Below are 15822 nucleotides of genomic sequence, written 5' to 3' on the forward strand. Positions count from 1 at the left end.
CCTCTAAGAGTCCAGGAACTTGTCACCATTCCCTGACATGATTTGCAGGTACTTGCTATGGTCTTATCACCATTAGCAAATACAACAACTGAGAATGTAACATGTTTCCTTGCTCGATTTTCATCCCCTCTGCCTAACTAAATTTCTTGAACATCATTTCAGTATTGTCTTCTTTTCTTCTTCTTCCATTTAGCTCGGTGAAACTGTGAAATTCACGAGTTATGTTTCTATTCATGAATAGAACCCTGCTAAGGCATTTCTCTTAAATAGATTATAATACTACACATAGAGTTGTCTTGAACTCAGTAACATGTATATAGAATATTATGTATTTATTATAAAAGACTTTATATCTAGGCTTTCTAGTGGGCCTTAAATGGTGAACAGGGATTGTGTATAATTAAATCAGCTCAAGATATAGTATGTCATATCTATTGTAAAGTTGAATAAAATTCTCTGCCTCCCTCCGTATCCCGCCCCCCCCCCCAATTCCTCTTTAAACTGTATATGACTGCTGGAATTGTTATTATTACTTTTATTATAATTATTTTTAAAAATATGGCTTGGATTATGTCATCTAGTACATTGCATTAATACAATGTACAAAATAGTATAAAATACTTTACAAAAAAGATATAAAAAAACCTTTTACTAAAGATTTATTGAGATGCTCTATATGTGGTGTACGGATATTTGGTACCTCTTAGATTATAATGTATTTTAAATTAAAAGTGTTCTTAACACTGAAGTCAAGTGGACCAGGAGGTATTTCCAAGATTCTTGACTGATTAGGCAGTGATGCTCAACAAACTGTTGGGGTTGACCCACTTTTTTTGCACAGCTACTCCTAGGTATTGCTTTTCAGAACCTGGAGTCTAAAATTAACAGTGGCTATGAAGGACAGCAATTAAGGCCATTTGTCTTTCAAATGAGCCAATGTAGGTTCCACTGGTAGTTTAAATTTACATACAGAGGGCACTCACCATTATAAAGGGCAGTGGGGGCCCTCAAGGCATGTGTGACAAAGCTATGAGTCATTTTGGGGTTGATAGCAAATTATGTTTTGAAAATAACTTTTCCTTGCTATGTAAAGATGCATTTCCTAGCAACTTCTTTTCATTGATTGATTTTAAATTAAAAATGCATTATTTTTTTATGAGAGCATTTTATAAAAAGGCTATTTTAAGCATATTTAAAGGAGAGTATTACGCTTATCAAGCTGCTGAAGTTTAGTTGTTTTAAAGCAGGGGTCCTCAAACTACGGCCCGCAGGCCACATGCAAATACAAATATTGTATTTGTTCCCGTTTTGTTTTTTTACTTCAAAATAAGATATGTGCAGTGTGCATAGGAATTTGTTCATAGTTTTTTTTAAAGTATAGTCCGGCCCTCCAACGGTCTGAGGGACAGTGAACTGGCCCCCTGTTTAAAAAGTTTGAGGACCCCTGTAAGAGTTGATGTAGTTTATAAGAGTGAGTCAAGGATACCCACATCCATATTCTACTTTGAAAAAGGTTCTTGGGGCCAATTGCCTTCTGGACATCTCCTATCTTGCCTTCATTGCTTGGGATGCTGCCTTGTTTCTCTCATTAGTAAGGGCCCTTAACTTTTTTTCATATTCAAATTGACAAACTTTTGATGAGGAAAATGAATTCCTTGTTTACTGAGAATTTATAGGACCGCAGTTTACCACCCCTTTGCCTCCTGTTTGGTCACAGAATTCACTGAGTTCCTTCATAAAGATTCCCCATGGAAACTAAACAAATAAGCTACTTGAAAGGAGACAGGTTATTGGATTCCCTCATTAAACCCGCTGCTGGATTTTCATTAGTACTAATCCATTTTCTTTCATGATTAGACATATAGGCCAGTTCTTATTTTCATGATTTGAATAAACAAAATATGTTGAGTTGTATGTGTATATATATATATATATATATAGGCTGGAAAAGCAAATGTAATTAATCTCTCTGTCATAAAATTTTCCCTGAAAATAAAGCCAGGAAAAATGACTCATGTAAAGGGGAAAAGCTACCTCCATTTAAAAAAGCAGTTATTAAATGAAGCGGAAGTGGTGGGTGTGATTATTGGCTAATAGGATTGGTTTCATGCTTCAGTTTCCCCCCTCCTATTGTCATCATTGTGTATAAAAGTAATCTAAATAAAATGTTGAATAATTTTAGACTCTATAAAGCTTTAATTGTTTCATTTGCTATTATAAGTGATACCAAAAAAAGTGGGTCTTGTTGAGTCCGAAAATAGATGAATGAAGTCGAGGACAAAAACGATTAATGGAACCAAAGTTTATTGGGAGAAGCCAGTCCTGGAAAAGGTGCAGCTGGGGTTCCGGGAGCAGGCCAGTGTCCAGAGCTCCCTTTCCACATTACAGTCGGGAGTAGTTTAGTGTCCAAGCTAATAGAAGCCTAATAGTCCGTGTGTGGAGGCTCACATGGCCATAAGCCATAAGCCACATGGGCACCCCACTCTGAAACCAAGGTTAGCCAGGAACCAAGCGTGCAGGGGAGAAGAGAGAAAGAGAGCAAGAGGAAGTATGTGCCTTTTAATTTAGTGGGTGGGTAGTCTTGCTAGCTCCTAATTGGTCTTTTCAAAGAATGTGGCCTTAGCAATATCCTTTTGATTGGTTTATACACATTACTGCCTTGTGATTGGTTATTTGCAGCCTGCCTGTCTTAGCAATACCCATCCATTTTAAAGTCCATGCCTCTGGCATATGTCCCTTCCTTTCCCGCTCTGTGGGGTGCCTCAGTAACTCCATCTAGTTGGATTGCCAGTTGTACCTCCTTTCCCATGGTCCCACCCCTATCTGCCTAGCTTCCTTCTGTCTCATAAGTAGATTTCAATGTATTCTTTCAAAGCGAGGAACTTGATAAGACTTAAGTACTAACTTCACCTTTTTGAACTTGCATTATGGAGAGACTATTTTTATTCCTTTTTCTGTTTCCTGTTATATCCACTAAAGTTGTTAAAAACTATTTAGATTCTGTGTGGTTTATACATTTCAGGTAAGACTCCCTATATGTGTATCGAACACTGTACATGTATCTCATATTATTTTTGGTATTTTAAAACCTGTGCCTCAGCCTTCCTGTTGAGGTTCCAGCTGGAGCTACTGATAGAAATTTTAATTTATGTGAAAATTTAACAGGATAGTTCCATTTATTATTAAAATTATAGTACTACATTACATATTCAGTATGTTTCCTTCTCCAGCATGTTCTTCATTTTTAGCATGCCTGTTTGGAATGTAGCAATCTAAACGTTGTTCTTCTCCCTGTTTGGAATGTAGCAATCTAAACGTTCTTCTTCTCCCTGTTTGGAATGTAGCAATCTAAACGTTCTTCTTCTCCCGGTTTAGGTGGCTGTACTTTTGATGATGGTCCGGGGGCCTGTGATTACCACCAGGATCTATATGATGACTTTGAATGGGTACATGTTAGTGCTCAAGAACCTCATTATCTGCCACCTGATATGCCTCAAGGTGAGAATCATTTTGTTTTACCCAGTTTTGGGGGAATGGCTTTGGAATATGTAGCATCTTCTTACTAGTATGATAGGTATAACATAATAGTTTAATTGTTACAATACACTACTATGGTCAAGCTACTTGACCACATCTAAGAGCTTTAATATATTCTTTGTTTTTCCCTCAGTAACTTTCTTTAATTCTATTGCTCTTCATGAGCTCACTATGTCTTTGTTATCTCTGACTTTGGAAAAATATTTCCTTCTTAGTCCTATATAATAAAAAGTCAAATGGAAATGAAACCAAGAAATGAAAAAATAAAAAAAAGTAAAATGAAGAAAAAACAAAGTTCTTTCAAAATAATCTAAAATGTGAGTTCAGCTCACTTGGTACCTATATAGGTCTGATCCAATTAGAATGAAGGAAGGAAGGATCTTTTTTATTTATTTTTTATTTTTTATCTTTTATTGTTTTATTGCTTAAAGTATTACAAAGGGTATTACATATGTGTCCTTTTTTTTTTCCCCCGCCCTTGACAATCCCCTGGCCTCCCCTGTCCATTGGTTATGCTTATATGCATGCATACAAGTTGGAAGGAAGGATCTTTACTTCCTGGTAGGGAGATTGCTTTTCTTGTTTTCCCTGGTCATGCGCATGCCGTGGCTCTGAGGAAAGGCAACCTGGAGTCCAAATTGTCAAACAGAGAAGGTCTTTTCTGAGTGAAATGTAGAAAAGAGAGCTGAGCCTTGTTCATTCTTTACCCTGACCTTGTTAAATCCTTAGGTTATTGGTTTTGTGAAATTATATATTTCCTTATTGCTTAAACCAGTTTGAGTTGTGTTTTCTCTTAACTAACTTAAGGACATAAATATATACATATCACTTTATACACGATCAGACTAATATTTGTGACTCTGATTCTATATATTAATTTGGAATTCATGCCAAACCCTGTGTATATATGTTTAACAACATTTATTGTAAAAATTGACAGTGCAAATGGGAATTTTAAAATACTGTACTAAAGAGAATAAACTGTTTCCTTATTTAGAAAGAAACAAATGTGGTATTATGATACACTATGTACAGGCATCCTATATAATAAAAGCCCAGCGACTGAATGGGGGAAGACCAGAATGACCGGTCAACCAGTCCCTATGATTCACACTGAGCACCAGGGGCAGACGCTCAATGCAGGAGCTGCCCCCTGGTGGTCAGTGCACTCCCTCTGTGGAGCACCGCTCAGCCCAAAGCCGGGCTCATGGCTGGCACCTCTTGGGGTGACTCGTCCTGGACTCCCACAACTAAATATAATAATATTTAACAATGTAATATAATAGTATACTATATAACACATAATCATCAATTGTAATATATAATCATACATAATTGATGAGCTATTACTAATAATTTCAGTTTTAAAATACATTTTCAGTATTTTTACTGTGAGTCCTTTAAAATACTTTAATCTTTATGAATTTTCTAAATTCAGAAAAGCCTTTCTAAACTGAGTGTGAATTTCACATGACATTTTTAGACATAGCTGATGGAAATGTCATTTCTGGTGATTGAACTTGCTAAATAATATGATATGAAAAAATAAAAAATTGGAAGCATCAACAATAAACAATAACACATCACAAGTACACAAAGAAAACAAAACCGAATGTTACATACATATCCAAAGTATGGTTTTAAATGAATATAGTAAAACGTATCCTTTGGAACGTTTTTAATTGGTTCACCTTTTAAGAGTATGATGTTTCTTCGAGAGTAGGGTGAAGTAAATCTGCTTTCTGTTCCAAATTGTCACTTTCCTTGGCTGAGTAGGCAAATGGTTATTTGTGAAGCTGAACTGAGCCATAAGTTTCTTGCGAGAGGAATAAATTGATACTAGGTGGCTGACACCCTTGGCTTCTTAGTTTGACCCTTACGTGTCAGCAGACTCATTTATTTTTGTGCATAGGTTTGTATTTTTCCTTCCAAGGTACATAACCTTATTTTCCTGGTACATGTTAATTAAAGAAACTCCTGTAATATTTCACCTGGGTTTTCTCTGTGGTATATTTAGACCAATTTTTTAAAATCGGAAATTAAAAAGGGGTGGGCTGTAATGCACACATTCTCACTGTTTATCATCAGAGAACAATCAGAAATATGTTGATTTATGGAAATGTTACCATTGTTAATTACCACTGAAGATGGGTAATGAATAGGTGAAGAGATGCTGCTCAGATGACCTTGTTGGCTCACCTTTGATGAACAGCTTAATAGGTGGTTACAGTACAGAATGATATGCACAGAAAATGAAAGTGTTTGAAATTCAGCCACATCTCCCAATTAGTAGGACATTAAGTCATTAATCATGCAGAGGAGGAAGAAAGGTCATGGATGCGTTATTTTTTGCCAAAAGTAACTTGTGTTTCGTCTTCAGAGAAGGTGAAAGAGAGCATCCATTCTTATATTCTTCGCTTACTGGTCTCTTTATACAATATATACCGTTTTTGCTCTATTTTCCTTTAAAATGCTCACTGAACATTATCTGTTCATAAGATGGAAAAAAGGATACATTTGGATTTATCATTAAAATTTAATGAACAATCCATTTATTTTCAAATAAATTGTCAGTCATGTTTCCTTTTTACATTTACTTAAAAAAACCCCTCAAATATTTGGCAATTCTAAAGTAAAGAAGTCTGGATTATGTTACAAACTGGTATTGAACTATTGAATTCTCCATAAAATACATGGGCATTTTTAACTGGCTTCATTTTATTGACCTTTTTGGACTGGAAAAAATAGAAGGAAAGAAAGTCAGGGTCAATAAATAGATTAGAAAAAAAGAAGATTGAAGATGGGTAGAAGAATACAGCAAAGAAGAAAATTTTGTTCTGCCTTGAAGGCATAATGCCATCAATATTTGCTTACAATGCTTTTTCAGCAGTTCCTACCCCCGCACTACCTTTGTCAGGTGACTGAGAGGGTAGCTGAAAGGCCTGCTATAAACATTTCTAAAAATGTTCTTTTAGCCTGCCCAGCATGAGCATTGACCTATGCACTAGGAGGTCATGGTTCCATTCTCCGTCAGGGCATGCCCAGATTGCTGACTTGATCCCCAGTGTGGGGCTTGCAGGAGACAGCCAATCAATAATTTTCTCTCATCATTGATGTTTCTATCTCTTTCTCTCCATCTCTGAAATAAATAAGAAAATATATTAAAGTTTATTTATTTCAGAGAGGGAGGGAGAGAGAGTGAGAGATGGAAACATCAATGATGAGAGAAAATCATTGATTGGCTGCCTCCTGCATGCTCCATACTGGGGATTGAGCCTGCAACCCAAGCATATGCCCTGACTGGGAATCGAACCATGACCTCCTGGTTCATAGGTCAATACTCAACCACTGAGCCACACCAGCAGGGAAAAATCTCAGAGGTTTTGAATGTTTAGTTATCTTTCCACTTATCCACCCATCAAACTCTTACCCATTCTTACTGTGTCTAGTCAGGTTTCATCTGCTTTGGGAACATTTTCCTGACTGGCTTTGAATTCATATATTTCTTCTATCTTCATATTCAAATATGTTCCGAGTGTTCTTTGTAGTTATTTTTATTGCAACTATTATAGTATTGTTATTTTCTTCCTTCTCTCCACTAAGCTACAGTGTCCTCATGAAGATAAAGTATACTTTTCATCTTTGATTTCCCAAGATACTATTTCATTTTGCTCAGGCAAAAATGTCAACTTACATAATGTGGTTTAAAATAATTTGGACAGGTGGTAAATCAAAAAGGTGTTTCTCTTGTTAGAAAATTAAGAAAAAATTTCCCCATTTCCCAAGTATTATGTTCAGTTCAATATAAGTTTTAATATAATTAGAAGACCTTCACATAACTATTAATATTTGGCTTTTACCATAAAATTGTTTCACCTATTTATTTTGGATATAATTTTAAATGTTGTTAATACTACCAAGAAGTAGTTCCCTTTATGATCTCTTTGTCTGCCCTTTGTCAAATTAATTTCTTTTTACTACTCCTTGAAAGTCTGGCATATACAAAAGCAAAGCCACAAGGAATGAGATATATGGAACTAGAAATTGCTTTTCATCTCGAATACATCTGTGTCCATGACTTTGTTTGTTAGACATTCTTTTATTATGACCTTATGAAGCGAATTCATTTGACCATTTTGCTATGTGTTCTGTCTTATATCTGAGCGTAGGGATCATGATTGACATCTCAGTACATTTATCTTTTACTGTAATTATAACTGCTTTTTCTTTTTAGCAGGTTTCTGTAAAATGACTAATTGAATTTTAGTTGAGAGTCTCTAGAGTACCTATTTGACAGTATTTAAAGTTATGGCTATATTGTATCCCACTTTCATGCCCCTGCATTTCACTGAAAATAATATAAGTTAACATGTAGAGTTTCTTCTGTAAAATGCACACACACAGTATATGTATGGTAAAATACAAAAACCCTCTGCCATTAAATTAATCTGGAGATTGAGGTAAGGAATCATTCGTCCTCTGACATAAAACAGTGAGGTGTCATTCAATAGTTTAAGGCCCTACTGGATCCCAATTCTGCCTCTTGTCAAGTCCCCAAACTAAAATGTAGAGAGCAAATGATATTACAGAGAGAAGGATGAGAAATAAACAATGCTGATAAGAAATGCGTTTTTATATAAAAACTGGAGACCTAGTGCACAGATTCATGCACTGGTGGGGTTCCTCAGCCTGGCCTGCGCCCTCTTGCAATCCAGGACCCCTTGGGGGATGTAGGACTGCTGGTTTTGGCCCAATCCAGGGGAATGCCCCAGGGATGTAGTAGTGCGTGAAGCAGCAGGCAGCTGGGGAGGAGCCTGAGCCTTGGCCAGATGCCATGCCACTCATCCTGGCCCCATGGTGTCTGCCTCTGTTGCCGCTCAGTAGTGCTGCCACAGAGGTGGGAGGGGCTTGTGCTGCAGGAGAGGCTCGCACCAGGGCAGCGACGCTCTCCAGCCATGAGCCCAGTGTCTGGAATCCCTCAGTCAGCTGAGCAGCGCTTCTGCTGTGGGAGTGTACTGACCACCAGCGGGCAGTTATTGCATTGAGCGTCTGCCCCCTGAGTGTGCATCATAGCGACTGGTCAAGTAGTCCACCAGTTGCTTAGGGTTTTATATATATATATATGTTGCTTTTAGAACTGTGTTTTTTATTTTTTATTTTTATCTCAGAATTATTATCCGGGCTGTTAAAAAAAGGCTTGCTTCTTCAAATATTTGTTTGGAAAGACTAAATGTGTTTGTGTATTCAGTGGGGAACATGCACATTTCACATGATTTTTGTGCCTGGCTTTCTTCCCATAGTGTGATGTAATGAAAATCAAATAAAAAGTTGGTATTTACAAATTGATTCACATGATAACATTTTTTAGGTAACAATTTCAACTATGTTTTCTATATAATACTACTAGTGTCTTCACTTTATGAGAGAAGACTTAGTCTTCATGTAGTAAACAATATTATGTGTGCAGTGTATCACATTTTAATACCTTTGAGGATTAATTTCAAGGGAGTTTTTTGGCAACTTACTATTTCTTACCTATAGTTAATCTCCCTGGGAACGTTACTCACTCATGACAATGAGTGGATCCCTCTGTGTAATATTTTCACTCCGTTATAGACAGTACAAAGGCCCGTGTTTCTACAAGGCCACAATTGCCAAAATCTCACGTATTTGGACTAACAGAAGTATTTGACAGCCAATCTATTAGAGGCAGACATAGCAGAGGGTGTGGGAATAAAGTTATGTGCATACAGTGTTGGTAAAGAGGCATTGAGTTGCAATATATGGCTACTCCTGTTTGTGTTAGAGGACAGAGCTAATCAGGCCAAAATATTGGTTTATTTTCTTTTTGTCATCTAGTTACTGCTGTCTGTTAAAATAGCCAAAGATAGTGTCTGTGTGAATCTGCACAGTTGTCCTAAGGAGAGATGGGTGGCCATGGGGAGAAGGGAAGGGAGACAAGCAGGAGAGAGGGGGAAGGGTTCATTACCGCAGTTGGAAAACCTGGAAGTATTGGATACAGGTGTTAGATCTAAGACGGTGACAGAGCCAGGAAATCTCAGTTGAAAACTGGAAGACGATGCATCGTTCAGATTTTGTTCTTTTAAACAATATAATGAATTTTTTTATTTTTTTTGGAAAGCAGAATTTCCCAGTAAAATCATAGACCTTAGAAAATTCGTGAAATTTTCGAGATGAGTAGAGTGAATCGGTCTAATATCAAAATTACTCTTGCTCCAGAACCATCTTGCTTTTATAATTACAGTTTAGGTGACAGATGTCCTTGACTTGATGATGGGCATTTAAGGTCACTATACAGTCAGCTATGTATTACATTTAATTCACATGCTCTTTCAATTTTATATAAAACGCTCTTTTCAAAATGTAAAAGCTTTAAGTGACTATTTCTTGAGTGTCACATGAATTGGACTGTCAGACTTGCTGTTGTTTGGAATTTCTGCTGCCCTTTGGGCTCCCTCCAGGATATTTTCACCCCCTAGGGCGATGCTTTGTCCTTCCTTTGATTTACCTGTCTGCTGTTTTTAGTTATTTGATGAACACTTGCTGCATGTCTGTCTAAGCAAACCTTTAGAAACACATATATTATCTGGTGTCTCATTAAAGCATGCATGGCAGAAGAAAAATTCATGGACTGAAGGACTCAGACTAAAGTTTAGGGTTTGAAAATAATTTTAAGACTTTGTTTGCAATGGGGTATTTTAGGACTGGAATTACGGTCTTATTTCAATGTGTTCTTCCAAACCATGTTATCATGCGTCTGTTGGTGCTTTTGTCCTCAGCACAGAGAAGATAGTTTACCACATTTGAGTTGCTTATTAAACGCAGTGGGAGTTGGAGGCGGTGTGGGGTCAGGGAGTGAAAGGTGAGCCACTTCAGAAAGGCTGGGCTTTAATGTAAGGGCTATTACCCTTGTTGGACATAAATGCAGCATGAAGAATGTCTAAATTACAATGGGCAGAAATGGCATGCTGAGATAGGAGTGTTTTCCTGATATTTCAGGTACATAATGTATCTCAGTAGATATGTCCTAAAAAAATCTTAGGGGAAAAGACAGCCTACTATTAAACAAAGAAAAAAATAGTTTTTGTGGTTTTTTTTGGTCAGAGCTAGAGAACTTCTAGCTTGCTAAATGAATTAGGGATAAGCATGCAGACTAATTTCAAAGCCTATGTAGTCACCTTTAACATGTCCCTTCAAATCAATACATAGTCCAGAGAAACAAAATTACTTTTCCTTGTGCGGAGTGTGAGGGAGAGGACAGTTATGACCTTATACTTTTCCTCTCCAAAAATAAACTTGCCTCATGACGGCTAAGTAACTCTCTTAGACACTTGTAATTTAAAAGCTTATTATCTTTTAAATACAGAAGACTGCCAGGAGAAGTATATACAAAAAAGCAATGAAAGGCAAGTGATTGAATTAGGGATTATTTAAAAATATGGGGTGTAGCCCTAGCTAGGTGGCTCAGTTGTTGGAGTATTGTTTAATACAACAAAAGGTTGCAGATTCGATTCCTGGTTGCACAGGTTGATTTGTCAAATCACATTCTGGCATAAAGAAGGACAGGTTCTCCTAGTAGTTATCCTGTTAACTGCTTTGCCATGGAAAGTAACAAAAAATATATTCTTAAATTTGGAGGGGTCAGTAGGACGCAGTTATCATTTAAGTTCCTATTCAAGTATGGATTAGCGATCAAGAAGGATGAAGAGATTTATCATACGCCAATCAGAAAGTAGAACATTAAAAAATACCAATAGTCTTCCAAACAAAGAATTTCAGTTGCATTTCCCTCATCATTTATTAAGTAAGACTTAGCTAGTTCGTGGGCTCTGGAATTTGGGGTTTGCAGTCTGTTTTAGGAAGTCATCAGCCCTGGGAATTCTGGCTCTGTGTCCTGATACAGTTGGTGATGTGTAAGTGACATCAAGCCCTGAGGCCTGTAGCCCTGAAGCTGGTCCTTGAAGCCATCAGAGTTAGAAGTATCTGGTTCAGGCCTTTCCACTGAGGTGTCGTTTATTAAGGACCTAATGTGTAGGCCAGGGATGGCGAACCTATGACACGCATGTCAGAGGTGACACGCATGTCAGAGGTGACACACAAACTCATTTTTTGGGTTGATTTTTCTTTGTTAAATGGCATTTAAATATATAAAATAAATATCAAAAATATACATCTTTGTTTTACTATGGTTGCAAATATCAAAAAATTTCTATATGTGGCCGAAACCGGATTGGCTCAGTGGATAAAGCGTCGGCCTGCGGACTGAAAGGTCCCAGGTTCGATTCCGGTCAAGGGCATGTACCTGGGTTGCGGGCACATCCCCGGTGGGGGATGTGCAGGAGGCGGCTGGCCGATGTTTCTTTCTCATTGATGTTTCTGACTCTCTGTCTCTCTCCCTTCCTCTCTGTAAAAAATCAATAAAATATATTTAAAAAAAAAAATTTCTATATGTGACACGGCACCAGAGTTAACTTAGGGTTTTTCAAAATGCTGACACGCTGAGCTCAAATGGTTCGCCATCACTGTTCTAGGCTCTGTAGCTTAAAGCAGAACCTTCAGGTAAAGAATGAGAGTAATTCAGAAACAGCTTGCTGTTGAGACTGAGTGACTGTGATTAATTTATAATCTTAACCAACACTAAGTGGAGCAAAGTTCTCAATCAGGGTCCTTGACTTACTAATTCATAAGGGTTTGATTATTGTTTTCCCTTGAGTGTAAGTCTAAATTGGCAGTGGGGGTATTAACAAATCTCAGGTTCTTTCTGTAACTTGCCTTATCTTGGGCACATTTTTTTTCTTTATTAATTAAGGTATTATATATGTGTCCTTATTCCCCTATTGCCCCCCTCCCTTTCATGCCCTCACCCCCCTAGTGTCTGTGTCCATTGGTTAGGCTTATATGCGTACATACAAGTCCTTTGGTTGATCTCCCCGCTTCCCTCCACCCTCCCCGACCTTCCCTCTGAGGTTTGATGGTCTGATCAATGCTTCTCTGTCCCTGGATCTGTTTTTGTTCATCAGTTTATGTTGATCATTATATTCCACAAATGAGTGTGATCATGTGATATTTATCTTTCTCTGACTGACTTATTTCACTTAGCATAACACTCTCTAGGTCCATTCATGCTGTTGCAAATGGTAGGAGTTTCTTCCTTTTTATAGCAGCGTAGTATTCCATTGTGTAGATGTACCACAGTTTTTTAATCCACTCATTTGCTGATGGGCACTTAGGCTGTTTCCAAATCTTAGCTATGTAAATTGTGCTGCTATGAACATAAGGGTGCATATATCCTTTCTGATTGGTGTTTCTAGTTTTTTGGGGGTATATTCCTAGAAGTGGGATCACGGGGTCAAATGGGAGTTCCATTTTTAATTTTTTGAGGAAACTCCATACTGTTCTCCACAGTGGCTGCACCAGTCTGCAGTCCCACCAGCAGTGAAGGAGGGTTCCTTTTTCTCCACATCCTCACCAGTACTTGTCATTTATTGATTTGTTGATGATAACCATTCTGACAGGTGTGAGATGGTACCTCATTGTTGTTTTGATTTGCATCTCGTGGATGATTAGTGACTCTGAGCATGTTTTCATATGTCTCTTGGCCTTCTCTGAAGAAAATTAATTTACAGAAGATTGAACTTTTCTGATCTATAAACTACAATGGTGTTGAACTATTTAAAATATGTGGAGCATACCAAGGAAACTTAATTATTTTTAGTTTCTCTGGTTTCATAAATAAGGAAACAAATCTTTGTAGTTGTCCAAAGCCTTATAGAAAATGCTGCAGTTTACAAAAAGAGAGTTTTTGAAATTTTTATCTTTCTGCATTTAGAGCTATATCAGGCAGAATCCAAAAAGTTATTGCATGAGGTTGATCTCTTGACTAAGATAGTGGCAGAGATGCCTGAGAATAAGACATATCAATATTTTAATATAATTAATATTCACGTTTATTATAACGATAGTATTATAATTGCAATTACTATTTGGTATTTGAAAATAAAATAGCAGAAGATAACACAGTTATAAGAAAACTTAGTTCTTCCATAAGTAGTGAAGTTATGTTTTTATCAAAACCATAATAAAATCAACTTAATGCATGAAAAATTGTTCTGGAGAGATACAGAATTGCTGCTCAAATTTAACAGAAGGTTAGGAATGATTTTTACAACCTCCTGTTAAGAGGAGACTGAAATTACTGAGATCAATTTGTTATTTTAACAGAAAGAAAACATAATTCCAGTCTGGCTTGATGTAATATTTGGCAGCAAAAGATTTAAAAAATTTACAGGAATGCCTATTAAAACTGAGCCAACTTGAACAAGTTTTAACACAGTTCATTGCTTATTTTCAAGACATTATTATTTGCTGGTATTATACTCAGAGATAAATACATTCGTCTCTGCAAATTTGTTACAACTTCTTATATCCATTGAAGTGTTGTCTTTGACAAATTTATTTTACATTCTGAAAGAATCATACTGCCACTCCCCCCATTCAAGTCAAAATTATTCTCTTTTCCCTGACACATAATAAGCGTCATTTGGTTTCAAGGTATCTTCTACTTTCATTAAATGAAAAGAAAAAAAAAGTAATGTGTTAGATTGTTACACATAACGCCCAACTAGTTAAAATGTAAGTAAAAAACAGCGTTCATGTCTGTTTTCAAAGTAGGTGGTATAGTCATTAAAATGTTTTTCTTGATACAAACAATATTTATCTAAATAATTAACCTAGAGTTGCTTTGTATGTAATACATTGCTTTGTATTCATTATAACCATTTGTAATCACTTGGAGCTTTTTAAAATATTTAAACAATTCTGATGTTTTACTAACAGTTTGAATGCAATTCACAACTCTTTCTATGCTTAGTTTTATTTACATATTATATTGTGGTTTTGAATCATAAGTAAAAATATTTTCTCAGAAAAAAATATTGGCCAAAAATCTATGTATTTAAAACATTTCGTAGGATACACCTGTGTATGGAATGTGTCACTTAGAAGTTCACTTGGAACCAGTCGTCAAGACAAAGTTATTCTTTAATGAGAAATGAGTAATTTTTTTAAAAAGGAAAAAGTTAATTTGAAATTCTTGATTTTCAAGAATTCAGTACTAACTGTAGGAAGTAGCAGTTGGGTATTTATTTTATTTGTCTCCTGGATGTGGGGTTGTAATCTACTCTATATGGGGATAAGAATTAACTTAGAATTTTATGAAAAATAAACATTTTTTTTAAACTATAACAAACTTGCAAATGTAAGCTTACTACTGATTTTGATATACCACTCTGTGACTTAAAACAATGATATCTAAAACAATGCTAAAGGTATGCTACGTTCATAAAATGACATTGTTCTTGAAAGTAGAGTTAAGAGACTGATACTTAAAATTAAGAAAAAGGTGAAAGGAAACCACCATTGACTTTTGTGCAGGTTAGCACTGTGCTTGGCACATAGACGTACAATCAATAACTGTTGAAAGGATGACTCAGAAATCTTTAAAAATGTGAATAAGCTTTTCTTCACTTTTTCTTCAGAGCCTATACTAATTATCTTGGAATTCAAATTATTTTTGAGTGAATAAATAGGTGAAATAATAATAATGATGAAAAAGAAAAGAGCGTTTTAGAAAATGATTTAGGTTATCACCTGCTGTTGCTAAACTGCTTTTAAAGCATTTCCATGTAAATGAATGGGATGGGTCTACTTATGAGGATGGTCTAGGTGGGTTTAATTCCAACCTTTTGTAACTCCTCCTCTTTCTATATGTAGGAATGATCGGTGGTGCTTTCTCTTTTCACTTTAAAAAAAATTGATTATTATTACTTTTTTAATCCTCACCCGAGGGTATTTTTTACATTGATTTTTAGAGAGAGTAGAAGAGAGAGGGAAAGACAGAGAAATATCGATGTGAGAGAAACACATTGATTGGTTGCCTCCTGTATGAGCTGAGACTAGGGCCCTGGCTGGGGAGGAGCCTGCCACCCAGGTACATGCCTTTGACCGAAATCGAACCTGGGACCCTTTGTGCCCCAGGCCTATGCTCTAGCCACTGAACCAAGTGGGTAGTGCACTTTTCACTTTTTATTCTAAACAATTTCTAGTGGTTAACACCTATACTCCATTTTATTGTTTGTGTTTCTTCTTTTTCTGTGTGCTATGTAAAATCTTTGGAACTGTAATCTTTGCAGCAGTATTGGAAGATATTTCATGTTACATCTTAACAGTTTAACTTGGCTTTGAGAATGTAATAGTGACAATAAA

The 15822-nt window shown here is 36.4% G+C and overlaps 1 protein-coding gene across 7 annotated transcripts in view; it reads left to right on the forward strand.

Annotated features, from left to right (window-relative positions):
• Positions 1–15822, forward strand: part of PTPRK (protein tyrosine phosphatase receptor type K) — a 484221-nt gene that overhangs the window by 119623 nt on the left and 348776 nt on the right. For all 7 annotated transcript variants that reach the window (XM_081094205.1, XM_081094206.1, XM_081094207.1 and 4 more), the window contains exon 2: positions 3376–3498. In XM_081094205.1, the coding sequence (XP_080950331.1) occupies positions 3376–3498 (123 nt within the window). The remainder of the gene's footprint in view (positions 1–3375; positions 3499–15822) is intronic.

The sequence above is a fragment of the Myotis nattereri genome (assembly GCF_964212035.1).
Source record: "Myotis nattereri genome assembly, chromosome: 6".
Lineage (NCBI taxonomy): Eukaryota > Metazoa > Chordata > Mammalia > Chiroptera > Vespertilionidae > Myotis > Myotis nattereri.